The sequence below is a fragment of the Rhinolophus sinicus genome, chromosome 6, assembly GCF_057876585.1.
Source record: "Rhinolophus sinicus isolate RSI-liver-muscle chromosome 6, RSI-T2T, whole genome shotgun sequence".
Classification (NCBI taxonomy): Eukaryota; Metazoa; Chordata; class Mammalia; order Chiroptera; family Rhinolophidae; genus Rhinolophus; species Rhinolophus sinicus.
This window is the reverse complement of record NC_142506.1, coordinates 52,499,708-52,525,936: the sequence shown is the minus strand read 5'-3', so window position 1 is coordinate 52,525,936 and position 26,229 is coordinate 52,499,708. Positions and strand designations below refer to the sequence as shown.

Sequence of the window (26,229 nt, the reverse complement as noted above, 5' to 3'; positions counted from 1 at the left end):
TCCTTTGAGAGCTTCACAATCGTCCTCTGGAAATAGGACATTTTGTTAAAATATTTTTGTTACCCTGTATTGTTTACAGATTCACTGCTTGCCTCATAGATTGTTTGGAAATCTGTGCCTTTCAGAAGTTACATTTTTTCCTGCTAATGACTATCTTATAGATGGTTTCAGTATGACTAAGGAATCAACAAGGTTGGCTTAGATTGACAAGCGTAAACAAGTCTGATACCAACCTCCAGGCAACTGTAGTAACATGTTAATTAATGTTAGATTTTTAATGTTTTGACCAATAAAAATTTCAAATGTGCTCAGATTTGCACCAATAATCTAATATTTAACAGAAAGATATATTTTCAAATATAATTTCTGTAAAGAAATCCTGAAACGGTATTACTCCTTAATAACTTATCTATCACCTAGAACTTTCCCTATCTTGTTATCATATTATCAAAGGGCACTGGTGCTTTTGAATGTAATATTCTCACAAGCCATGGCAATTATTTCTAATGCATGTATACAAAACAACAAGTTTGGTCAATTTTCTTTGGGGAAAACTATTTCAATACTCTATATACCACCTCTTTATATCAATTTAATTGCAGAAAACTAGTGAAGTATGTAAAGCTTGTTATAAAGAAGCATACTTTTATTATTCTTTCTCGTAAGCAGCCACCATCCCTTAAACAGTATGTGACATACTAAGAAGAGCCAAGAATTTAGAGCTAGAAAACCTGGACAAGAGACTCAGTTTTACAATCTTAGTGACTTAATGATTTTGAACACGTGACTTAAAAATCACACAGCTTCTATTTTCTTATTTGTAAAGTAGAAATGATGAAAATACTTTAGAGCTTCATTGGGAGGATTAAGTGAGAAACAATGCATATAAAATCTTTATGTTCTGGCGAAGCAACTGATAATATGCAAAAATAAAAAATAATGACTTAGTTGTAATTTTAAAAAGAATAAATTTCGGGAAAAATGTAATGGAAAGCAGTTTCCCTACTAACCTAAATGGGCAGAAGATTTAAGATGAGGTTTTTTGTTTTTTTGTTTTCTTTTCCTATTCTGTTAAAGGTGAATGAGCTGATTATTCCAAAATATGTTCTTCATTTGACTTGCAATCCATCATGAACTGTTTTGTGCTATAATAAAGATCCAGAGACTTCTTTATGGTTGTGGTTGAAACCTTTTAAAATCAGGATAGCTTGTTTGGTTAAGGACTATGTAGCAGATGCTATTCTTGTAGATAATGGTTTCGAGTGACTGGCAGTTAGGGAGAGGGAAGGCAGCACTCAGTGTGTTTACTGTTTATTCACCGTGGTGTCATTGATAAGCGACTATGAAGTAGTAAATACATGAGCAGAAATTGATGCAAATAGTTGTAACTTTGAGTTGATACAAAATAAACTGATTATTTTGCTGTGACACCTTTAAACTTCAGTGCCCAATGAAATAGTCTGAACTTAACTTGTGATAGTTTCTTTAACTAGAGCTGTCTTTATTTTAGATATTTGTCTATATATTTTATATTTTAAAAAGTTTTTTCCACATTCAACCGTTTAAGCCTTTTGTAGTTTATTTTGGTACATACATGGAGGAAAGAATCTAGTGTTATTTTGCAGCGGGCTTCTGTTTTTGACTTTTTATCATGAAAATTTTCAGACATACATATAGATAAATAGAGAAAATAACTTATTGAATCCTCATATATCCGTTACCTAGACTTACCAGTAAGCATTTACCATATTTGCACCATCATTTTGTTAAAATATTTAAATTATGATATGACATTTTTACCCCTAAATTCTTGAGTATGAATTTCTGAACAATGAGAACATTTTCCAGCATAATCACAGTACCGCTATCTCACCTAATAAATTTTTAAAATCTTCAATATTATCTAATAGCAATTCATATTCAGATTTCCCTGGTTGTTGCCTAAAGCATCTTTTACAACTGGCATATTTAAACCTGATACATTAAGGACCAAACGTTGCATTTGATGGGTATGTCTCTAAGCCTCTCTAGTCTAGAAGAGTTTTGTATCCTGTATCACCTCCCCCATCTCGGTTATAGTCACTTATTAAGGAGACCAGGCTGTTTGTCCTATGGATAGTCCCCCTCTTCTGGAATTCTCTGATGGCTGTTTCTACAAGGTGCCGTTTAACTTTTTCCTCTACCACTGTATTTCCTGTAAAACGGAAGTTCGATCTAATGATTCCATTAAATTCATGTTCAGTATTTCTGTCAAAACTATTTCCTTGATGATACTATGTACTTCATATCACATCATGTCGGGCGGTACTTCATATTTGGTTGACCATCTATTAGTGATGCTGTCATTGTTCATTGGTTTCAGGTGGGGAAAGCTTGATCTCTCCATTATAAAGTTAGGTTCCCCCTTTGTGGCTGGCAGGTAAGCGGTGGGTTGACACATTGGCACCATGCAGTAGTCAGTTCTTCATCAGTTATTTACGTGATGATTTTAGTATCCATTGATGATCCTTGTCTGAACCTATTTTATTAGGTCTAGATGATCTTTTAGCGGTTTTTGAAAATGTGGTGTTAGTTAGCAAAGACACAAATTCGTTACTAGATTGGGCTAATGTTAGTCATATATTCTTTCATTCTGTTTACTTATTTATTTGAGACCTGCTCTGTCTAGGCACAGTACTAAGTACCAAATAATAGGAACCTTGCCCTCAGGAAATTTTCAGTCTAAGATACATTCTTGTTGGATTGTTTAAAAGTTGTTATCAAATTCCAGTTTCATCATACTTCAATTATAAATTAGTTTTTCTTATTTAGTTAAAGCAAAAATAGTGCTCATGATTATTTTTCAGATTTCAACACAGTACTCAATAGTAAGCTATGTTGAAAGTGGTTAGATATCATCCTGTTTATATCTGAATAATTCACTTCTATGTGTTTCATGGATTATGATCATAAATGAACTGCTTACTCTGGTTTATGAGTACAATGGAGTTCCATGTTCCATTAAATCCAATGATGTGTATGTCTAATGAAATGAAAAATATTTACAACCTATTAAGTGAGCAAAGCACTTATGTAATAGATTCCTTATAGTCTCATTTTAAAACAATGCTTAGAAAAGAGCTGAAATCTATATGAAAACATTAGCAATGGATATATTTGTGTTTTTTTAATTTTAGTTATACCTACTTATGAATATTTCTATAGTAAGCGTGGGTGATTTGAATATGAATTTGTACAATGAGAATAAATGAAGAAATACGTTTAAAAACCAACTTGCCTACACAACAACGTGAATGCACTTAATGCCATAGAAATGTACATTTTAAAAATGGTTAACATGGTAAATTTTATGTTACGTGCTTGTTTGTTTCCTCCCTCCCACCACAAAAAAAAAGGCCAAAAGGCTGTGGCTATTATACGGCAAAAACTAAACCAAAAATAACTTGCTTGATCATATATTTTGAGTCCAGTCCATGTTGCTTGACTCATAACTTTCTCTGTTAGTAAATGCCTCATTTATGTCTATATCCTAATTATCCCACAGTGAGCACAGTATATTTTTAATTGAAATTTGAAGTATGCAGAGAGTATGTACAGAACAGTTGTGCTAGGAGACTCTTCAGGTGCGTGGTTGTTTATTTATTTAATTTGAAGGACAGACAAGGTGGAGAAATGCTGATGGGGAAAAGGTTGGCTCTGAAATGTACTTTTGGTAAATGGTGGTATGTGTGGTGACCATATTCATTAAAGGAAAGTGTGTTAGAAGTTCACATTAACATGTCGTGATACCAAATTTAATTTAAATCCACAAATCGTAGCCTGTGGCAAAGTTTATGATAATTAAGTCAAAATTTGAAACGTGTAACATAAAGTAAAAAACATCTTTTAGAGTGAAATATAACTTTAGTAACCCAGTCTTACTCTTGTCATTTGTAGAATATTTTGTGTTACGAAATAAAATGTAAGAACTTGTGTTCTCTCCTGTTTCCTTGTATAGAGAAGGGTATGTTAATTCTGGGTAATAGGTAAATGGTTCTGACACAAATAGCCAGAAACATGGAGCTGGATCGATGCAGGTTTGGGAATTACTTTGCCAGCATTAGTAACTGGAAACTTTCATTATCATTGGCTTTATTTGTATTGCAGGGGGTGCGACCCAGAAGTGAAAGGACCCAAGGCGCTGCTGCCCTCCTTCCCTCTCCTTTCTCTTCTGCTCCTCATTCTAAACCACTTCCCCCCACATGCCTGCTTAGAGAAGCAAAAGGTGCCAGATCAGGACCCTGCTAGGGGACAATCCTCATCCCTAACCATCCCTGTGCTGTGTTCAGGCCAGGAGCAAACACATCCGGGCCCTCTGCCTCCTCAAACATTGTTGTCCAGTGAAAATTGTCCCGGATGTTTTTGTAGGAGAAAAGGTGTCATAGAAGCATGGGGAAGATACTGGAAGCTGTAGAAGAGGGAATGCACGGTCCCATCACTTCGACAGACAAGATTCCTGATTTTTTTAAGGCGATTTTTGTAGCGTATATTCTCTCCCAAAGATCATGGAATTTAAATTCACATAGACCTGGGAGTCAATCTTCTACACTTACTTACAAGCTGTGTGTTTTGGGGCACGTGATTTAACTGGTCTCAGTCTCTGTTAGCTCATTTATAAAATGGAGGATAATGCCATAACACCTCTTAGATTTGTCCTTCAGATGAAATGAGTAACATTAGTACCACCAGCCTGGATCCTCCTGGGCTTGCTGTCCCCAAGGCACCTGCCACACCTACAACATTTGCCTCTCAGTGGATTGAATGACTCTCTTCAAGGTTGATGTGTTGAGGCTTAATTGGGCACTATTCCTTTTTGTTCCTGAATAGTAAAAACTTTAAACAAAAGAAAAAAAAATGCCTTTTGCCCCTTTTAAAGAATATCCACAATAATAATTATAACTGGGGGCTTAAAAATAAACTCTCTTTATGGGCGTTATAACTCACAGCATTATTTCATTATGTGATTTAATTAGAAATAAAACCTATTATTATGCCTTTGTTTTTCACATTGAATGTTAGTAGGATTTATTTTTAAAAGAATGAAGTTAGTACTTAAAACAGGTAAAGAGGTTGAAATAAAATTTACTCGTTTAAAATCCAAACACTTGATATCCAGAACAATTCTTTTTGGTATATAGTTTTAGATGGGGCATGCTGTAGTTCCTTTAATTGGCTCTTAGGTTTACAGAGAAATTATAGCTCTGAATGAATTTGGCTGTCTATGGTTCAGAATGGTGTAAAGTAAACAGTGTGTTTGAAATTTAGCTTGTAGTTTAACTTGGTCATGTGAGTTTAACTAATATAACTAATATAACTATCTAACTTAAATACTGGCGTAACAAATTACTGAGAATTATTCATGGGTTATGATATAATAAAAGTTAGTTACGGGCATTTTATATAAGACACTTGATTTATTCATGTGTATTAAATGGTTCCAGAAATCACAGATTATCATTTGATCAATAGCTTTTTAGACTCCCTAGCTGAAAGTTCCACTTTTGTTTTTAAATTTTAAATTTGCCTAGCTTTAATTGGGAATCTTTATATAACTAAAATGAAAATATTCTTCTAAAAAAAGTATTGACTATTTATTAACCACCATCCACTTTAAGACATCCCCTTTACGAACAGGAGTCCCCTTTAAAAAGAAGAGTTTTTCGACATGAACCATGTTCCGAAAACTTGCATGGCGTATTTTTCTTCATTTTACAAAGAGCTGTGGGGTGTGTTCATGGTTCCACATTCCAGCTAACATAAGAGAACCCATGTTTTTATGTTTACTGGCTCACTTGTTTTAACATGGTATTTTGAAGTTTCAGCTGTTGTGAATTCAGACTCGGGTCTTTAATTACGTTTGTGTATGTGTAGCGGTGAACCTGAGACATGTTGGGAGACTCTTCTCTTCTCGTGGTTTTGACCCAACTACCATTTGAATATCCTGAACCAGCTTTTGGTAGCGGCTTCTCTCTTGTACGGTTTCAATCGAATGGGTATTTAGAAATTGGATTCATTTGTAGAGTATTTCATACCAAAACCTATGAAATATGGGTTTATGTCCATTATACTACTTGTTCATAATTACATGTAACATTTTTGTTGAGCTAGAGGACCTGATGAAAACCTTTATACCATGAGAGAACTAGTACTTTATAATTACATGTGGAGAATGATAATAATAGAGTTTGGCATGTGCTGTGGGCTTGTAGAATTTCTTAGTGCGCCCAGAAGCTTGTATAGTGAGTGCACGGCCCTTAGCTGTCATTTCGTACATGTGGTTGAGTCCATGAAGACTTAGCAAATTTAATCAAAGCAGCCAAGTTGTACATAACTACTTATATTATTATTTTAATATTTTCCCAAGCCATCCTATATAAAAATATAAATATTTTTTTCTAAACAGTTCCATTTCAGTGGTCTGCTTGGGAATGGTAATTAAAGTAATAACCTTTATCATTTTTTAAATTACAGTAATTGGTAATCACTTGGAATCTCATGTAGTATTTTAAATAGCTCTTAAAATGATAGGGTTGGGAAGTTCTTTAAATTATAGCATTTACACATTAGGTATAGTGTTGGAAAATGCTTCATTTAATGTTTGACTTTACTTTCTGATAGTGCTTTTAAAGATGAGAAACGTGGGGGTGTAGAGATATAAAGTGTTTTGCCTGTCACACAGCTGAGAGTGTGACAGGCTGGATTGAGTCTGGTATTGTAATTTTAAAGTCTGTTCTCTTACTTACCTTGATACCACCACAATGGGGACCTTAAATAACCTCAAATAGGTGAACCTTAGATGGAACATTCCTTCTTTTCTTTTCTGTTTTTCCTCTTTCCCTCTACTCCATAGTTCATTCTTGAGTATTCCTGTCAGGCCCGCCCCTCTTTTAAGTGTCTGTCCTCTGTTCTTTACATTAAAAGCCAGTTGGTGAGATGTTCAATCATCAAACATTTATTCTGTACCCTTCCGTTCTGTCACTGGCTTAGGTGCACTGAGGAAGAATTATGCACATAATTCCTAACTTTGAAGTAACTTATCTAGCTGGGACATCAAATGAACACATATTAGACACCTATAAGACTGGAGTTTTATAAAGAAGTAAATCGCAAGGAACAGTGGGCTTCAGAGACAATCACATTAGGTCTGGTTTTAGGCATTGGGCAGTGAGAGTCTGAAGGAGATTTTGCATCAGTGGAAAAGCCAGGTAATGGCAAATACTAACAATATCAGAAAAGAAGATCTCCCATGTTTTCAGTCTGGATGATGGAAACATTAGGAAACCGGGAGGAGGAACAGATTTAGTGGAAAAGATTACTGGATTTGGTTTTAGGTGTGGTACCAGTAATTCAACGAGGTAGAAATAGCCACTGTATAGTTAGGTATGTCTGTTATAAAATAGAAATCCAAGAGGGAAAGAGGTTTGGCTTTTGATATTGTTGAGCTGAGAGATGATGGCTGAAACCATGAAAGTTGTTAGAAAAGAGAAGAAACCTAAGCAGAGGTCCTCGGGTGAATGATCATTTTTAGTGTAAAATGTCAATAAAGAATTAGTTCAATGTGGTTAATGACTTGGTCCTATAAACACATAGAAATTGTAGTTGCTAGTTGCCAATGATGGAGCTAGGACAAAACAGATAAGCAACGAGAAAGCAGCTGAACTTTTCAACTAAAGGCAAATTAGTTTCTTTCAAAAGAGCAGTGTCAGCAGACAGCACTACTCTACTTTCTCTGGTCCAATAACATGTATCCTTATAAAGTCTGGCTCAGTCCAGTCCTAATAATAATAGCTAATAGCTAACATTTAAAACTTATTATGTGTCACACCCTATGCTAAATGTTATACTGATTTATTAATCCTCACACCAATTTTTTTGGTGTAGATACTCTTATTGTTTCTCATTGAATACTTGAAGACCAGAGGGGTTAATTAACTTACATGATTGCATTGGTAATGGTAGGGAAAAAACACAGTGAATTCAGCCAGACACACTGGTGTTAGAATCCATACTTTTCGCCACTAGACTATTGTGTTTTGGTCCTTTTCTTTGAAATCTCCCTAGATGTTCCCTGGCAGCATTTATTACTTTCTGGCTGACTGGCTCTAGGGGCTGCGATTACTAAGAGTTATAGGTGGCATGTATTGTCAAAGGGCTCATAATCCAGGTAGAGATAAGGACACCTTCCTAAAGTGATAAATAATATAAGATAGTCTATTTGTCACTTCGCAGTGAAAAATGAGGGATACAATAATAAGTTATGAGAATATGGCGGTGGGGGCGGGCAGGAATGGTCAGCGTAGAACCAGGTTGTTATAAAAGGCTTCGTGGAAGGAGTAGGATTTGACCTGGACCTTAAAGAACAGGTATTCTTTTGACTGTTGGTGATTGCGTTTGGATAGGAGTAAAATAAATGGAAAGCATTCCAGATAGCAAGAACAGCTGCAGCAAAGGTATTGCTATAGGAAAGAGCAACAAGGTGTATTTGGGGAAGGTTATGTAGTCCAGTTTGGCTGGTTCGTAGGGCACTTGGCTAGAATGGGTGACGGATTGGAAAGGAGTACGGAGGTCTGAGTGTGACAGCCTGGATGGGAGAGCCGTCGAAGGCTGTGAGGTCGCAATGGTTTTGGTTAGGATAGAACTCTATTGTTTTCAACTGTTTATTTCTTGGTGTAAGTGTAAGTATATTCAAAGAGACATTTTATTTTCTTTCTAGAATGCCAGTTAATGAAAACAGAACGACCAAAGCCAAACACATTTATTATCAGATGTCTCCAGTGGACCACTGTCATAGAGAGGACATTTCATGTAGATACTCCAGAGGAAAGGTAAGAAACTCATTTTTTCCCCCCATTTTGTGAAAAAGCAACAATAGTCTAAAGATGGGTGTGTACCTGACGTCACCATTTGTAAATATATGTAAATATATTTGTAAAATGCTGTAGTCCCTTAATTATTTCTCTGGTATAATAAATGAGTAACAGAGGCTTGCAAACTTCGCAATCAAAACCTCTAGAAGTTCTGTAAGATACACTTAAGAGAAAACAGAACATTAAAAAGTTAAACTACGAATTAAAGAACACATTTTTATAACCAAACTACCTTTTAAAAAAGAATTGTGGATTGATTGTGTTCATGTTTGGAATTCCAAGGGCAGAGATAGCAAAAGATTTTAGGTAGCATACCACTATGCTAGTGGCTGCCTGGATATTATTGAGAAGGGTGCTGAGATTGGGTCCAAGCTCAATTAGAAAAAAAATACCAGGACTGATTGGCACTAAAGATGGAGTGACCGCGTATTCCTAACCCGCTCACCTGCTTCACCAGCACCACATTTTCACCCTCCTGATCAACTACCAATTTCTACAACCCTCCCCACCCCCAAATTCTGTTTAATACCCTTTTATGTGGTAGCTCTGATACAGTTAGGTCCAGCAACCACAGCCATAAAATCATTTTCCTGCACATATGTTATCATATTTGATCCAAATCAGCAACTTGGTGAAGTTAAATATTATTAGCCTTATTTTCCAAGTGAATAAATTAGGTCTTAAGAAACTTGTGTAAGATTAAAAAGAAACCAACAAAAACAAACTCTTCCAAAAACCTAGTAAATAGTAAAGTGTTTTTTACAAAGTACTTTTTTGATCAATAAACAGTAAATGGTAATGTATGATTACTTTAGGGGGAAAAAAGAAAGAAAAACAGAAAAGAACTAGAAATTACTCATAATTCTAATTCCATAACCAGAGTTCAGGACTGGTATTTTCTTTTATGCACTTCCAATCTTATTCTGTGAGATGTATTTGGGTAATTAATATACATTGAATTCTAGGTGTCTTCCCCACGCACCCCATCTTCCCTGGGCTTTTCTGTATGCTGAGTCCCCCGTTTGCTTATACCTTAACCCATTTGGGCTAATTCCTATGTATATTTCAGATCTGACCTTAAAATGTCATATTTCCTCCAGACCTTCTCTGACTCTTGTAGACTACGGTAGGCCCCCCTGCCATATATTTAGCTGTCTTCTTGTATCTTTTATATCAGGTATATCACTACTATAATCTTAATTTTCCTTGTTCACTAAACTATAGATTCTTGCCTGGCAAGGATGATGTCTTCCTTGCTGATTATTTCATCTTTAACACACAGTTCAGGTTCTGACATACTAGTTGTTGACTTGTTGAATGAATGGAACTTTTCTCATGTCAATATATATTCTTTGAAACTATTAGTCTTCATAGATTCATAACACCCCATGAAACATGATTCATTTTGCCATTTGTGTTTGCAAAGCTGGACTTAAGCCACATCTTAAGACTTTAAAATAGTTTGCTGTCCCTGCAATATCCCACTACTTCTCTGAATAGTCAATCAGTTTTGGTTTTCTTTTTTCAAACTGAATAATATTCCATTCTATATTTATGCCATATTTTCTTTATCTGTTCATTTGTCAATGGACATTTGAGTTGTTTCCACATCTTGGCTGTTTTGAATAATGCTGCAGTGAGTGTGGGAATGCAGATATCTCTTCGAGATCCTGATTTCATTTTTTTTTTCTGGATAAATATGAGCCCAGAAGTGGGATTGCTGGAGCCCATGGTAGTTTTATTTTTAATTTTTTGAAGAACCTCTGGTATGTTTTCCATAGTGGATGCACCAATTTACATTCCAACAGCAGTACACAGAAGTTTCAATTTCTCTACATTCTCACCAACACTTGGTATTTTCTGTTTCTTGTTTGTTTTTCATGATCATCCTAACAGGTGAGGTGGTATCTCATGTGGTTTCACCTTACATTTTTTCATATATCTGTTTATCATTTGTATGTCTTCTTTGGAGAAATATCTATTCAAGTTTTTTGGCCACTTTTAAACTGGATTGTTTGTTTTTTTGCTATTGAGTTGTAGGAGTTCCTTACATATTTTCAGTGTTAACTCCTTATCAGATATACATTTTCTTTCATTCCATAGATTGTGTTTTCACTCTTGATTGTTTCCTTGGCTGTGCAGAAGCTTTTTAGTTTGTCGTGGTCCCACTTGTCTATTTTTGCTTCTGTTGCCAAGAAACCAATGCCAAAACCAATGTTAAGCTTTACCCCTGTATTTTATTCAATGAGTTTATAGTTTCAGGTTTTGTGTTCAAGTCTTTGGTATGATGTAAGATAAAGATGCAGTTTCATTCTGTTGCATGTGGATATCCAGTTTTCCAAACACCACTTAGTGAAAAGGCAATCCTTTCTGTATTTTGTGGTCTCAGCACCCTTGTTGAAGATCATTTGACCATGTGTGCATGGGTTTATTTCTTGGCTTTCTATTTTCCGTTGGTCCATATGTCTGGCTCTATGCCATCACCATACTGTTTACATTACTGTAGTTTTGTAATATGTTTCAAAGTCCGACTTTGTTCTTCTTTCTCTTGATTTTTTTTTTCTTTTTTTTTTTTTTTTCTGCTATTTGGACTCCAGATAAATTTTAGAATTATTTTTCTATTTCTGCGGAAAATGTCATTGGATTTTGACAGGGATTGCACTGAATCTGTAGATCACTTTGGGTATTATGGGCATTTCAGCAATATCAAGACTTCTAATCTGTGAACACAGGATGTTTTTCTATTTCTTGCTTTCATTTCTGTTTATCAGTATTTTGTGGTTTTCAGTCTACAAGTCTTTTGCCTCCATTGGCTCCTTGGTTAAGTTTATTTCTAAGTATTTTATTCTTTCTTTTTGATGCTATTGTAAATGAGATTGTTTATTTAATTTTCTTTTTTGGATGTTCATTGTCAGTGTATGGAAATAAACCTGAAATGTATGTTAATTTTGTGTTCTGCAACTTTGCTAAATTTGTTTATAAGTTTTAACAGTCTTTTTGTGGAACTTTTGGGGTTTTCTACTCATAAGATCTTGTCATCTGCAGAGATAATTTTACTTCTTTCTGTCTGATTAGCATGCCTTTTATTTCTTTTTTCTTGACCAGTTACTCTATGACTTTAAGTACTATGTTGAATAGAAATGAAAAGAGTGGGCATCTTTGGGTGGTCTGCTATTAGAGGAAAGCTTTCAGTTTTTCACCACTGAGTATGATATGAGCTGTGGGCTTTTTATGTATATAGACTTTATTGTGTTCAGGTAATTTCTTTCTATTCCTAGTTTGTTGCGTGTTTTTATTGTTCAAGAGCATTGAGTTTTGTTACATGCTTTTTCTGCATCTATTGAGATGATCATGTAATTTTTTATCCTTCATCCTGTTAATGTGGCATATCACATTGATTGATTTGCATATGTTGAACCATCCTTGCACCCTGGGGATAAATCCTACTTGATCATGGTGTATGATACTTTATGTGCTCTTGGATTCAGTTTACTAGTATTTTGTTGAGGGTTTTTGCATCAGGGATATTGGCCTGTAGTTTTCTATTCTTGTGGTATCTTTTCTGGCTTTGAGTAAAATTCTAGGGTTATGGCATTTCAGGGTGATGCTGGCCTTATAAAATAAGTTTGGATGTTTTTCCCTCTTCTATTTTTGGAAGAGTTTAAGAAGTATTGGTATTAATTCTTCTTTAAATGTTTGATAGAATTTGCCAATGAAGCCATCTGTTACTGGGGTTTTCTTTGTTGGAAGGTTTTAGACTGCTGATTTAATCTCCTTATTTATTATTGTTTTTTCAAGCTTTCTACTTTTTCTTAATTCAGTCTTGGTATGTTTTATGTTTCTAGGAATTTATCCATTTATTCCAGGTTATCCAGTTTATTGGCGTATGCTTGTCATACTAGTCTTTTATAATCCTTTTTATTTCTGTGGCATCAGTTGTAAGGTTTCCACTTTCACTTCTGATTTTATTTGAGTTTTCTCCCTTTTTTCTTAATTATTCTAGCTAAAGGTTTGGCAATTTTGTTGATCTTTTTAAAAAAATCAAGTGTTAGTTTTATTGATTTTTTTTCTATATTTTTCTATTTTGTATTTTGGGTGTTTCTGCTCTAATCTTCATTATTTCCTTCTTTCTGCTAACTGTGAGCTTAGTTACTTATTCTTTTTCTAGTCCCTTGAGGTATAAAGTTAGGTTGTATGTTTAGGATCTTTCCTTTTTTTAACGTTGGCATTTACTACTATAAACTTCCCACTGAGTATGTTTTAGCTATACGCCATCAATGTTGGTGTGTTGTATATTTGTTTTCATTTGGCTCAAGGTATTTTTTTTTTTTTTTTTAAATTTCTCACTTGCTTTCTTCTTGGATCAATTGGTTGTTCAAGAGTGTTTTAATTTCTGCATATTTGTGGCTTTTTCCAGTTTTCCTTCTATTGAATTCTAGTTTCATTCCATTGTGGTTGGAAAAGATAGTTGGTATCATTCATTCTTCTCAAATTTGTTAAGACTTGTTTTATGACCAAACGGGTGATGTCTCCTGGAGAATGTTCCTTATGCACTTAAGAAGAGTGTCGGTTCTGCTGCTGTTGGGTGGAATGATCTGTATATGTCTGATAGGTTCATTTGATTTATAAAACATTGTTTAAGTCCTCTGTTTCCTTACTGATTTTATGTCTGGATATTCTATGCATTATTAAAAGTAGCATTTTGAAATCTCATATTGTGTTGCTGTCATTTCTCTCTTCAGTTCTGTCAGTGTTTGTTTCATATATTTGAGTGCTATGATGTTCAGTGCTTAGATATTTATAATTGTTATATCTTCCTGATGAATTGACCCTTTTATCACTGACAGTTTTTGATCTAAAGTCTGTTTTGTCTGGTATAAGTGTGGCCACTTCTGCTGCTTTATTTTGTTCACCATTTTCATGGAATATCTTTTTCCATCTTTGTACTTGAACTATGTGTGCCCTAAAATCTAAAATGAGTCTCTTTCGACAGCATATCATTGGATCTTTTTAAAATCTACTTAGACTTAGATACTCTGTCTTCTTATTGAGTTTAATCCATTTATGTTTAAAATAATTACTGGTAGGGAAGCGCTATTGCCTTTTTGTTCATTGTTTTCTGTCTATCTTATTTCTTTATTGTGCTTCTTTTTCTCTTTTGCTGTGTTCCTTAGTGTTTCATTGATTTTTTTTTTTTTTTTTTTGGTAGTAATGTGCTTTGATTTCTTTCTCATTTTCTTTTGTGTGTCTTTCATAGTTATTTTCTTTGTGGTTATGTTGGGGCTTTTATAAAACATCTTTAAGTTAAAACAATCTATTTTAAGCTGATAACAACTTCAGCTGCACACAAAATGCTACTCTTTTATTTCAACCCCCGTGCTTTATGTTCTTGATGCCACAAATTATCTTTTTATATTGAGTACCCATTACCATTTTTATATTTATAGTTTATTAATACTTCTTTTATCTTCTATACCAGAATTAAAAGTGATTTACATTCCACTGTTAACAGTATTGCATTATTCCGTATTTGGTCTATACATTTACCTTTACCAGTAAGCTTTATACATTTATATCTTTTAGCATTTCTGTCCTTTTGTTTCGACTTGCAAGACTCCCTTTAGCCTTTTTTGTAAGGCAGGTTTAATGGTAATGAATTTCTTCAACTTTTGTTTACCTGAGAAAGTCTTTATTTCTCCTTTACTTTTGAAGGATAGTTTTGCCAGATATTGTATCCTTGGTTGGCAGTTTTTGTCTTTTAACATTTTCAATATATCATCCCACTCCTATTTAGCCTGCAAGATTTCTACTGGGAAATCCACTTAGAGAGTTTTATGGGGCCTCCCTTGTAGGTGAGGAGTTGCTTTAATCTTGCTGCTTTCAAAATGCCCTCTTTGTGTTTAGCTTTTGACAATGTGATTATAATGTGTCTCAGTGTAGACTTCTTTTGATTCATCCTAGTTGAATCTGGATGTTTATTCTCTTCCCCAGATTTGGGAACTTTTTTGCCATTATTTTTTCAAATAAGCTTTCTGCCCCTTTCTCCCTCTCTTCTCCTTCTGGGACTCCAATAATGTGTAATGGTCCATTTGATGGTATCCCATACATTCCTTAGGCTTTTTAGAATTCATTTTCATTCTTTTTCCTTTTTGCCACTTTACCTGGATAATTTCAAGTGACATGTTTTTGAGTTTGCTGATTCTTTCTTTTAGTTGATCAAGACTGTTGTTGAACCTGTCTAGTTAATTTTTTTAATTCAGTTATTGTGGTTTTAAGCTCCAAAAAACAACAAAAAAATGTATATATTTTTTCTCTCTGTCTTTGTTGATATTCTCATTTTGTTCGTGTTTCATTGTACTGAGGTTATTGAATATCTCTCCGATGGCTATTTTTAATTCTTTGTCAGATGATTGACATACCTGTCTTTAGAGTTAGTTTGTAGAGATATTTTTGTTCTTTGGATTGGGCCATGTTTCTCTGTTTCTTCTGGATCTATGCCTATAAATCTCCAATTACAGGGACTTGCAGGGTTTTTTATTTGTTTGTTTTTAGGTGTGCAATCCCTTGTTCTCTCTAGTGCCTGTTCATGGTACTGCAGATTCTCAAGAGCTACTTTGAGCCCCTTAGGTTTCTTTTGTTCTCAGTACCCCCTAGGCTTCTAGCTTATGACGTGTCCCATCAGCGTTCTGAGTCTCATGAGACAGAAATCAGAATTAAAAATGATTTACATTCCACTATTAACAGTATTTCAGTCCCTGAAAGTCCAGAATATTGGACACACACTCTTCTCTTCCACGCCTCCCTCCCCCCCCCCCCCCCCCCCCCCCGGGGAGAAAGGCTGCTCAGCTTTACCATCCTTCGTACTTACGTCCTCAGGAGCAGCAGCAAGTCACCCAACTCTGTTTTCTTGTCAGTAGCCCTCAGGCATCTATAGTATACCAGGTCTTGTCAGCACTTCGAGGTGGGCGAGGGAAAAACTAGTTCTTTGGGCTCCCTCTTGAATTGCTAGAACACTGCACACATGCTCCAGCTCTTTCCCTCCCCAGGGAGAAGCTGCGAGTTATAGGTTTTCTCCTACTAGTTCTGTGCTTAGCTGGGAAGAGGGGCTGTGATGAGTGAGTATGTGCTAATCCAAACTGTCTCCTTTGTTCTCAGTATCTCTAATTTGTCCTTTACTATCCATGCTTTGATTAAGGCAAGACAGAGGCCAGTCTCTCAGGCAGCCTCCCAGACAAGTCAGAACATTGGATGTGTGGCCCAGTCTTCTCTTTCCCTCCCCAGTGGGGAGCTGGGAATTTCTTTCTATCTTTGCCATGCGGAGCCAGGGGAGGGACTGGAGTAATTGAGTGCCACAAACTCCTACCGGCTCTGATGCAGCTGGTTTTGTCCTCACCTGGGATACAGGAGCCTCTTACCTGATTTTTGGATTTCTCACAATGGGAATTAATCCATGTGTTGGTGTAGATTTGAGTTGGTGTTTACATGGGTGAAAGGAGAATCTGGGGCTTCCTATTCTGCATCTTGCTGATATCTCTAGGGCATTATTTTAGGTGAACTTTAGGTTTTATTTTTAAGATCTAAGCAAAATTCCTGTTAGTATTTTGAGTGAACTACCTTAAAATTATAAATTAATTTAGAAAACATTGATACTTTTATAATATTTAGCATTCAACTATATTACATGCTGTTTATACTTAGTTAATTCCGCCAGTAGATTTTTTTTTCTCTCTATTTAAAAAAGTTAATAGTAAGGTTATTTTTAGCTATTTCATATTTTTATTGCTGTTGTGATCAGAATGTTTTTCATTATTTTTCTTATATTTCTTGTATTTAGAAGGAATGCTGTTGGTCTCTGTTTATTATGTAACTAAAAACATTTATTCTTTTGCAGGCATGACATCTACAGATAACAATTTTGCCTCTTCCTTTCTGATCGTTTTATCTATTATTTTTCTGTTTTTCAGCAGTATTTCATAATTTTTGTGATAGCAAATGTATTTGTTTTTTCTCTGATGTAATGAATGCACTATTTCAAATAATTCATTCTTAAATGTGATTTTTATGTGTACTGTATTATGTCATGCAGGAATATCCACATTACAGGCCCAGGTGTTTTCCTTTCTTACAGCTGGTCACCTGCCTTGTCACTCCCATGGCCCCGTCACACTCACACCTACGTGTGTCTGCACACGCACTCCCCTTATGTTACCACTGTGCTGAGCTGCTTATCGTCTCCCAAGTACTAATTCTGTGGTGGGCTCTCACATCACCTAGGGCTCTTTTTGGCTCTTTCACCCCTACGCCAGGAATACCTTCCCTTGCTTATCTCTTCCTCTTGCTATTAAGTATCAGTTCACCTTGTACATCTCCATTCACAAATCACCTCCTTCTTTGGTCACCTTCCCAAACTTACTATTGTTTTTGTTAGAACAGCACTGTGCTTAGTGCATTGCTGTTCTCGCTTTACCTATAAAACTTAATTAAATTTACTCACAATATCAAGCTTTCCCCTGCCACTGTGAGTTCTTACTACTCCATGGCTTGTTTGTGCTTTAGTAGCATACACATTAGACCTTTTAATTAAATGTTTGTTTTCAAATAAATGATCAGCTTGTGAAAATTAAGTTTTTATATTAGTGGTATATATGTTTGAAAAATGAATTTATTTGCTTCATAGTGGTATCCGTTCTGTTTTCCAAACTGACTACATTTTCCAGCATTACTTAAGAATTGGAAGAGTGGAAATCCTCTTTCAATTAGTGAGACACTTGGGCCCAATACATTTTAACAATACTTTTTACTGGATTCACCATAATTTAACTACACAGCCTATACAGTTGAACCTTGAACAGCACATGTTTGAACTGCACATTTTTTTCAATATATGCTGTAAATGTATTTTCTCTTCCTTACAATTTTCTTAACATTTTCTTTCCTCTAGCTTACTTTATTGTAAGAATACAGTATATAACACATATAACATACAAGATACATGTTAATTGACTATGTTATCAGTAAGGCTTCTGGTCAACAGTAGGATATTAGTAGTTAATTTGGGGGTGAGTCAAAAGTTATATGCAGATTTTCAACTATGCAGGGCATTGGCACCCCAACCCCCGCATTGTTCAAGAGTCAACTGTATATGCCTGTGTAGTTCAATTATGGTGAGTTAGGTCATTTAGGTCCACCTAAGAACTACTAGAAAAACAGGATGAAATGTTTAAAGAGAAAGGCTGCCAAGAGCCAATAAGGGTATGAAGAGTTATGGTGCTGAAAGCATATGGAAAAAAAAAAACCCAGAGAGATGAGCCCAGTCTTTCACTAAAGGTGCCTACCGATTTTAGAAGCTGTGTCTGAGATGTTGAGAATTAGAGTAACTGTCAGAGCTGAGAGTCACATTCTGGAATCCAGGGCCTGCGGAAGAGAATGCGTGGTAAATCATGATAGCTTAGTCTGGTACTCTAAGGGAGTATACCCTAGAAGAGAGGGTGAACAAATATAGACTTACCTGTTAAGAATTGAAAACCAGCTATAAATTATTTCAGACCTTAAATTTGGTTAACATGATCCACTTTTGCTAGGATCCTAGGAGCCTCTTAAAAACAAATATAAATAATCTCTAATGGAAGATTATATCTTCCTAAGCCCCAAACTATTTCTTTGCTTTTTCATGTACATTGTTCAAGACGCATCAAAAAATAAACAAGTACACAAAGATACAAGACAATGTGGCTAAAACCACAGAAACAAAACAGACAACAGAATCAGATTTGTAAGCCCCAAATGATGGAGTTGTCAGACAGTGATTTAAAAAATTATGATAATGAAAATGAGGCATATCAAAATTTGTGGGATGTAGCTACATGAGTGCTTGGAAGGAAATATATAAAATGCCTATATTTGAAAAGGAGGAACTTTTCAAGTCAATAATCTATCCTTCTGTCTTAAGAAACTGAAAAAGTGGAGTAAAATTAAACCCAAGACAAACAGAAATAAGGAAACTATAGAGATCAGAAATCAGTGAAGTAGAAAGCAGAAAAATAATAGAGAATAATCAATAAACCAAAGCTAGTTCTTTGAAACAAAATTAATAGAATTGAAAACACCTTGGAAGACTGTTAAGAAAAAAACAAAATAGAGAAGACACAATTTACCAATACTACTCCAAGCAAACAGACAACTTAAGCAGCCCAGCATCAATGAACAGAATGGAGTTAGAAATTAAAACACTTTTACTCAAGGAAAACTCCAAGTGCAGATGGCTTCATTGGTGTATTCTATTAAATATATAAAGAAATATTACCAATTCTACACAATCTATTTCAGAAAATAATGGAGGAGAGAACACTGCCTAACTCATTTTCTAAAGCCACTGTCACCCTCATTCCAAAGTCTAGGCAAAGCTATCATAAGAAGATAAAACTATACTTATGAACATAGATGCAAAATTTCGACAAATAGAATTTTAAAAATATGTAGCAAGGTAGTACATCATGACCAGATGGAGTTTATCCCAAGAATTCAGTTGCATTAACATCTGAAAATCATTCAGCTAAATTCACTATACTAATAGGATAAAGGAGAAAAACTACATGATCATTTCAACAGATGCAGAAAAAATATTTGACAAAATTCAGCACCCTTTTATAACAAAAACACTGTTGACTAGAAAGAGAAGGGAACTGCCTCAACTTAAATAAGGGTATCTACAAAAAATGCTACAGCTTACGTAATACTTAAAGGTAGAAGGCTGAATGCTTTCTCTGTAAGTTCTGGAACAAAGTAAGAATGTCTCTTCTCACCACTTTTATTTAACATTGTAGTGATGGTATTATAAGTCAAGAAAAGAAATAAAAAGCAAACAGAAAGGAAGAAGTAAATCTGCCCTTATTTGTACAAAAAAGTGGTTACATGTGTAGAAAATCCAGAAAAATAAAAGCTGCTAGAACTAAGAAATGAATTTAGTAAGGCTGCAGGATACAAGGTCAACAAACAGTAAGAAACTGTATTTCCTAATACTAGCAAGAAAAGTTTGAAAATGAAATAAAAAATAAATCCCTCCACAATATCATAAAAGAATACTTAGAAATAAATTCAATTAAAGATGTGCAAGACTTTTTCACAAAAATTACAAAACATTGCATTGGGATATTAAAGACCTATATAAATGGAGAGCTATGCCATGTTCATGGATTGGAGGACTTAATTTGTTACTTTGGCAATTCCTCCCAAATTGATCTACAGATTTAATGCAATTTCATTTAAATTTCTAATAGACTTTAAGAAATTAACAGGATGATTTTAAAATTTATGTGGAAATAAATGATCCTTGATCTGATGGGACAACTATCAAAAACTAAAAGCTTTATACTGGTGCTCAAGAGACTTATTTAAGCTACAATTTTTGCCTATCATTTTTTTATAAAATGAAACTTACCTGTGATCTGGGAACAGTGAAAGATTTGGGCCTTGAAAACCTTTTCTTATAATAGAACTTCCGTTGGACCACAGTAAAGATCTTGAGTATGTCAATGATGGACTTAAAATGGCTGAACAAACATTTAAAAAATGCAGCAAACTCTTGGGGGTCAATTTACTTTATAGATAAGATGTGTACAGACACTTAACTGCACTTCTAAAGGGTTTTAACTGAACTTTCTTATAATTCTTTTCTTCTTTTTCTCATTTAACATACCTCCAAATAAATACTATGGCAAACTTTAGGGCTGTAATGTAAAATGCGTTTGGGATTAATTTCACCTTGGAGTAAGGGTGAGAGAATACGTTTGTGAGTGTGTGTGTGTGTGTGTGTGTGTGTGTGTGTGTGTGTTATCTGTTATCCTGGTATAGACTTTCTTTGTGTACATTTCACACTTTATAAAAAAGGAAATATTTGAATTATTTACCATCCTTTGTTAATAAGAAATTTTACCTGTTATAATTTTATAGGGAAGAATGGACAGAAGCTATTCAGGCAGTAGCAGACAGACTTCAGAGGCAAGAAGAGGAGAGGATGAACTGTAGTCCAACTTCACAAATTGATAATATAGGGGAGGAAGAGATGGATGCTTCTACAACCCATCACAAAAGAAAGGTAAAAATAATAACTATTCCCCTACTCAGCATACTTATGTGTATGGAAGAAATATGTTAAAAACTGCCATATGGAAAAAATGGCAGGCAATGATCTTATATGGGTGTGGTCGGTTTGGGGGTGTGGTCAGTTTTTATTCCGGTGTATCTGGCATACCTGTCCTTGTTTAAAATCAAATAATTGAACCATCAGTTCATTTCAGTGGTTCAGCACTGAGCACCTACTACTGACAGGGCTTGTTAGGGAATTGTGACTGGTGTGCCATTATGCTACTTTGTAACTTGCATTTTCCCCTTATTGTTTTTAATACCATTTTAGAAATTTGGAAATAAAATATTTTCCCTAATGATTCGGTCCTTTTCCATTTGGCATCCGGTGTGCTCCTGAAAGAAGCAGCGCAAATGGCTCTGGTGTACTTCCTGCTTGGGGCCCGAGCTTCACTAATGTCAGCAGGAAAAGTGAACAATCTTGGAAACAATCATTTTTTATTTTAATGGCTGCCCCTGAGCCAATGAGGGAAACAGACTTTTCCTTCCCTCAGTGCTCCAGAATAATAAGCACCATTTATATATTTATAAGCATTGTAAATTATGTATTTCAGTGCTGTGGGAAATTGAAAAGCAACTTCCTTATGTAAGAAATTGTATTTTACGGTTAATCTAAAGGTGTAAGTGTTCAAATAGATGACCATCCCATTTATCATGTTAGAATATATTTGCTATAATAGATTATAAATTAATCTTCAGGTAGGAAAACACTGATTTTTAAGGTAAGTATCCATGTACTTTCGTATTAGCACAGTGTTTCAGAACTCTGGAGTTAGACTGAGTTCAGATCCTCCTATGTGCCAAGTGTGTGAACTAGGTGAAATTATACAGTCACAGCTTAGAGATAATTATCTTTCTCTGAAATTCCAATTCTAATTAGAGTAATATTCTATGCTTGATCTTAGCCAACTGGCTGAGAACCCTTTGTGTCTTCCCTAAAGATTTATCCTTTTATTTGTTGCTTGAACTGGATCCCTCTTTTTTTTTTTTTTTTTAAAGTCAACCCCTTGGTCCTCAGTCATTGCAAAACTAAAAACACAATCTAGCTTTACCCACCTACTCAGATAAGAAGGCTTCTCTTCCAAGTGTATGTGCACATTACACAATTAACTTGAAATTTAACTGTGCTTATAATTTAAAATCTGATTCCAGTTAATCTTATCTTTTGAATTACAAACTATTCCATTCAATAACAAGTTATACCAGCTATACCCTGTTTAATTCTGTGGAATTCCTGAAATTCTGCTTAATCACTAAGATTAATAATAAAATACCGTTGAGGTAGTTAGAGGTTGAAAGTGGGAGTCTATAACATCCTAACTAGAAATATTGTTATTAATGGATGGAACAATTTTGGAAAGAATATGGAAATTTACCAGAAGAATGCTGAATAGAGACAAAAGATGTAATAATGGAAAAGTATGGGAGGATTATTTTTTTAAGTCTGGTTATATATAATTATAAAAACAATACGTTTTCCTCTTTTTACAGTTGTGGGTGTGGATTATCTTAGAATTCATCACCTTCACTCATTAACACTTCTGAGCATTTAATATGAGCTTTTTTGTTCTAGGCTCTGAGCTACTTTTATATATCTTATCTTATTTAATTCTCATAAGAATCATCTGAGGTAGGTACTGTTATTATCCCATGTTACAGTTAAGTCATCTGACATTCAGAGAAATTAAATATCTTGTTCAAGCATAGAAGGATTTTCAGTTATACACTGTACAACTTCAGTGTGCAGCTTCTTTCTATTTACTGATTCATATATCTTGAGCCTCACTAACCTCTATAATTGTTACACTCATAACATAACCAAGTTATATTAGAAACAAAAATATACAGATATTGTCTCCTGTGATTATACTCTATTTCTCAAATTATTATGTCAAAATGTTGGACTTAAACAATGTTTGGATATTACTTAATTTTATCTTAGAGTACTCTTGGAAAAAAATCAGAATTTTAATATTACCGAGTAGTGGTAAAAAAAATGAGATCTTTGGGTCCTACAGCCTGGGTTCAAGTCCTGGGTCTACCATGTGTGTAGTTGTGTGGGAAGTTTCTTAATCCTTCTGTTCTTTGGTCCTTTCATCTATAGAAGGGAGATAACACTGGTACTTAATTCGTATAGTTGTGAGAATTAAAATGAGGGAATACGTGTAAAGTGCTAACATGCTAAGTGCTCACTGAATATTAACTCTTATTGTTAGGTAGTATTCTACTTCGTCCACATAAAGATAGTTAAAAACATACACATCTTTTTAAAGCCGATTCTCTGAGAAGTCTCTCCCTGAAACTGAGTCTGGAAAATGAAAACTTGATAGGAGCACTTTGAATTTTGGGGGGTTCATTGTCTTATTTGGCCTGTATCTGATTTCCATTTTTTTAAAATTTCATTTCATTTAAAATTAAATAGCATAAAATAGTTTTAAATGAACAAGTGTTCAGAAAAAGATCGAACGTTGTATTGCTACTACTACCTGTTCTATATTACCGTCACTTCCCTAAGATATGTCAGTGGCTCTAGAACTGCTTGCTTTGTGTGTCTTCAGTTATAAACAGGGCTGGAGAAGTTCGGATTAGTTTTCATTTCAGATTGTGAACACAGAGATTCTGAAATAAGAATATCCTTCTCCTGATTTACAGAGCACATTTTCTTCTCATTCCCTTTTTGAAAATTGAGCAGTAGGATGAGGAGAATGGCCCCTGACGGTCGCTGTGCTTAGCGTCGCCTTCACTCCGTCTCTTGCCTGGAGCAGGCAGATGGTCACTTCCCTGAGCGGTGGGGTGTAGCCACTGTATCTGCTCTGCAGGCTAAAATCTCTCTTGGAGAGAGAAAGACACTGCATGGTGGAGGAAGGAGGCACAGGCATCACAACTCGATTTAAGCGCTGTTCTGTGTTTAAATTAAAAGATGTTTCAAAAGGTTTTCTTAGAGGACTCAGAAGTGCCTACTCGTGGCTGTCAAGCTGCCATTCTCCAGATCCTGTCAGGGGTGCGAAGGGGCACCACATAAAGGGATCAACAGCCAACTGAGACTCCATTTTGCTTAATTTTTAAGTGACCATGTAGGCCTCTCTGGGAGCAGCTGGTTATCGGCTCACGATTTATGGATAAATTGTAAGCCATACCTCCTGTCTTCCCATTGAGTCTGACACCAGTTCTTGGAATTTTATTACCTACTGCCTGGCTACGGTAACTCAAAGCAATGGTTAGCATTGGGAGAAAGAGAGAAGGGAAGAGACGGTGGGACCTGCTGAAACCATGTCCTCTTTCACTGCCTGCTCAGAGAGGGAGCAGTGGCATAATCAGTGCAGGAATTGATGGATTCGATTGAGTTTCCCCTTCCCTTGAGAAAGAGAAGCAGAGGAAGTGGGAGGCGGTGTGGGCAGAGAAGTGAACTTGTTGATACTTCCCTCCCCACTCCTGCTTTTCACTTAAGTGTCCTACAGAGCTTGATTTGGTTTAGTTCTTATATTGTAAATGTATGTGGAATTTATCTTTTTTGACTAAATTTACGAAAACTTCTGTATTCTTTTCCAAGAGATTCTTTGTATTCCTCTTCAGTTATGTATTCACATTTTAACCTAATTTTTAGACTAGACGGTCTTTTTTCATGTATTCTAGTGTATGTGATTTGAATATATTTATAGTTGGTTATATATGCACATGTATTCTTAACCTAAAACAGCCACATTGATATGTAGAGATTATGTAAAGGAAAGAGTATCGTTATATGAAATACTTCCCTAATAAATTCTTAGGATTGGGTTTTGGAGGATTAATTTTTCTGGCAAGTATCTATGCTCTCATTTTTTATTAATAGCTTGTATCTTTTCCCTTAACACCATCCAAAAGAGGAAAGCATTTTGTAATAGGTTACATTTCATTTGTAAAGACTAGATAATTACTGTGTATACTGCACTGAACATGAGCATTTGGTATCAAAGATACTCTTTAAAATGTTCCGAAGTTTTGTCAAAATAGATATGAAATCTGTTTTTTTATTTTATTACATAGAATGCTTTTTTTTAAAACTAATGTCAATTTCCATGCAAATTCCTCTTTTTTTAAGGTTGACAATCAAACTGACAGAAGCTGTGAAATTTAGAGTTAAGGCTGTCGTACTTTTAAAAAACCTCCCTGTCCCTAAGAAGTGCAATCCTAAAGGACTATAGTAATGTTTTATAGCTATGTATTGCTTTTTATCTGAAAAATTTCATAAGGCAGTTTACAATTTTTACCCCCAAGAATTCAGTTTGAGTTTATGTGATATTTAGTAATAGGACACAACAAGTATCATTTTCCAGGGCTTTTAGATAAAAAACAAACAAACAAACAAAAACAATGAGGAGGGTGCTGCTCAAATGAAGCTTTAAGCAATAAAATGACATTATGGTTTATTGATGAGAATAACGTCTCTCTCTATTGCCATGGAACAAACTACCCAAGTTTAATGTCTTAAAACAATAACAGTATATTATTTCTCCTCTTTTTGTGGTTTGCTTGGGCAGTTCTGCTGGTCTCAAATGTATCTGTCAAACAGCTGCATTCAACAGGCACGCAGGCTGGGCTGGAAAAGGCAAGAAAGCCTTTCTCACATGTCTGGCTTCTTGGTTCTCCTCCACGTGCTCTGTCTCTGCATGTGGTGCCTCATCTCCTAGGGCCTCTCTGTCCTGCCTGGACTTCCTACAGCATAAGAGCTGGCTTTTAAAGAATGACTCTTTAAGAGGGAGAAAACCTAAGCTGACAGGCTAAGGCTAGGTCTGGAAATGGGACAGTGACACTCTGATCCTATTCTGTTTTCCAAGATGGACACCATGGCAGCCCAGGGAGAGGGAAAGTTGACTCCACCTCTTAATGAGAGGTGTCATGTGCACACAGGGAGAAGGGGAATTAGTGCCATCCATCTTTGGAGACTACATAGCACAAATGGCTTTCTGGTTCTGTAGTATTCCTTGATTTTTAAAATTTATTAATGAAAATGAAATTACCTATTATTTGTTCAAATGACGCTGGCTTTGTTAACTGTTTTCTGTATATTTAGCCCTACTTGTTTGATTTTCAGTTGAATTAGTAAATGTACTTTGTTATTTTCCCTGATATCTTTTGCTACTTTTCTTTTGAACTAGAGATATTATTGAATGGCTAAACGCATTATAACTTGACATTTGGG

At 35.2% G+C, this 26,229-nt stretch overlaps 1 protein-coding gene across 4 annotated transcripts in view; it reads left to right on the top strand.

Moving 5' to 3' along the window:
* The window catches only part of AKT3 (AKT serine/threonine kinase 3), a 253,836-nt gene that overhangs the window by 143,776 nt on the left and 83,831 nt on the right, over nucleotides 1-26,229 (top strand). For all 4 annotated transcript variants that reach the window (XM_088799111.1, XM_088799113.1, XM_088799112.1 and 1 more), the window contains 2 exons: nucleotides 8,753-8,864; nucleotides 20,856-21,000. In XM_088799111.1, coding sequence (XP_088655237.1) covers nucleotides 8,753-8,864; nucleotides 20,856-21,000 — 257 coding nt within the window. The remainder of the gene's footprint in view (nucleotides 1-8,752; nucleotides 8,865-20,855; nucleotides 21,001-26,229) is intronic.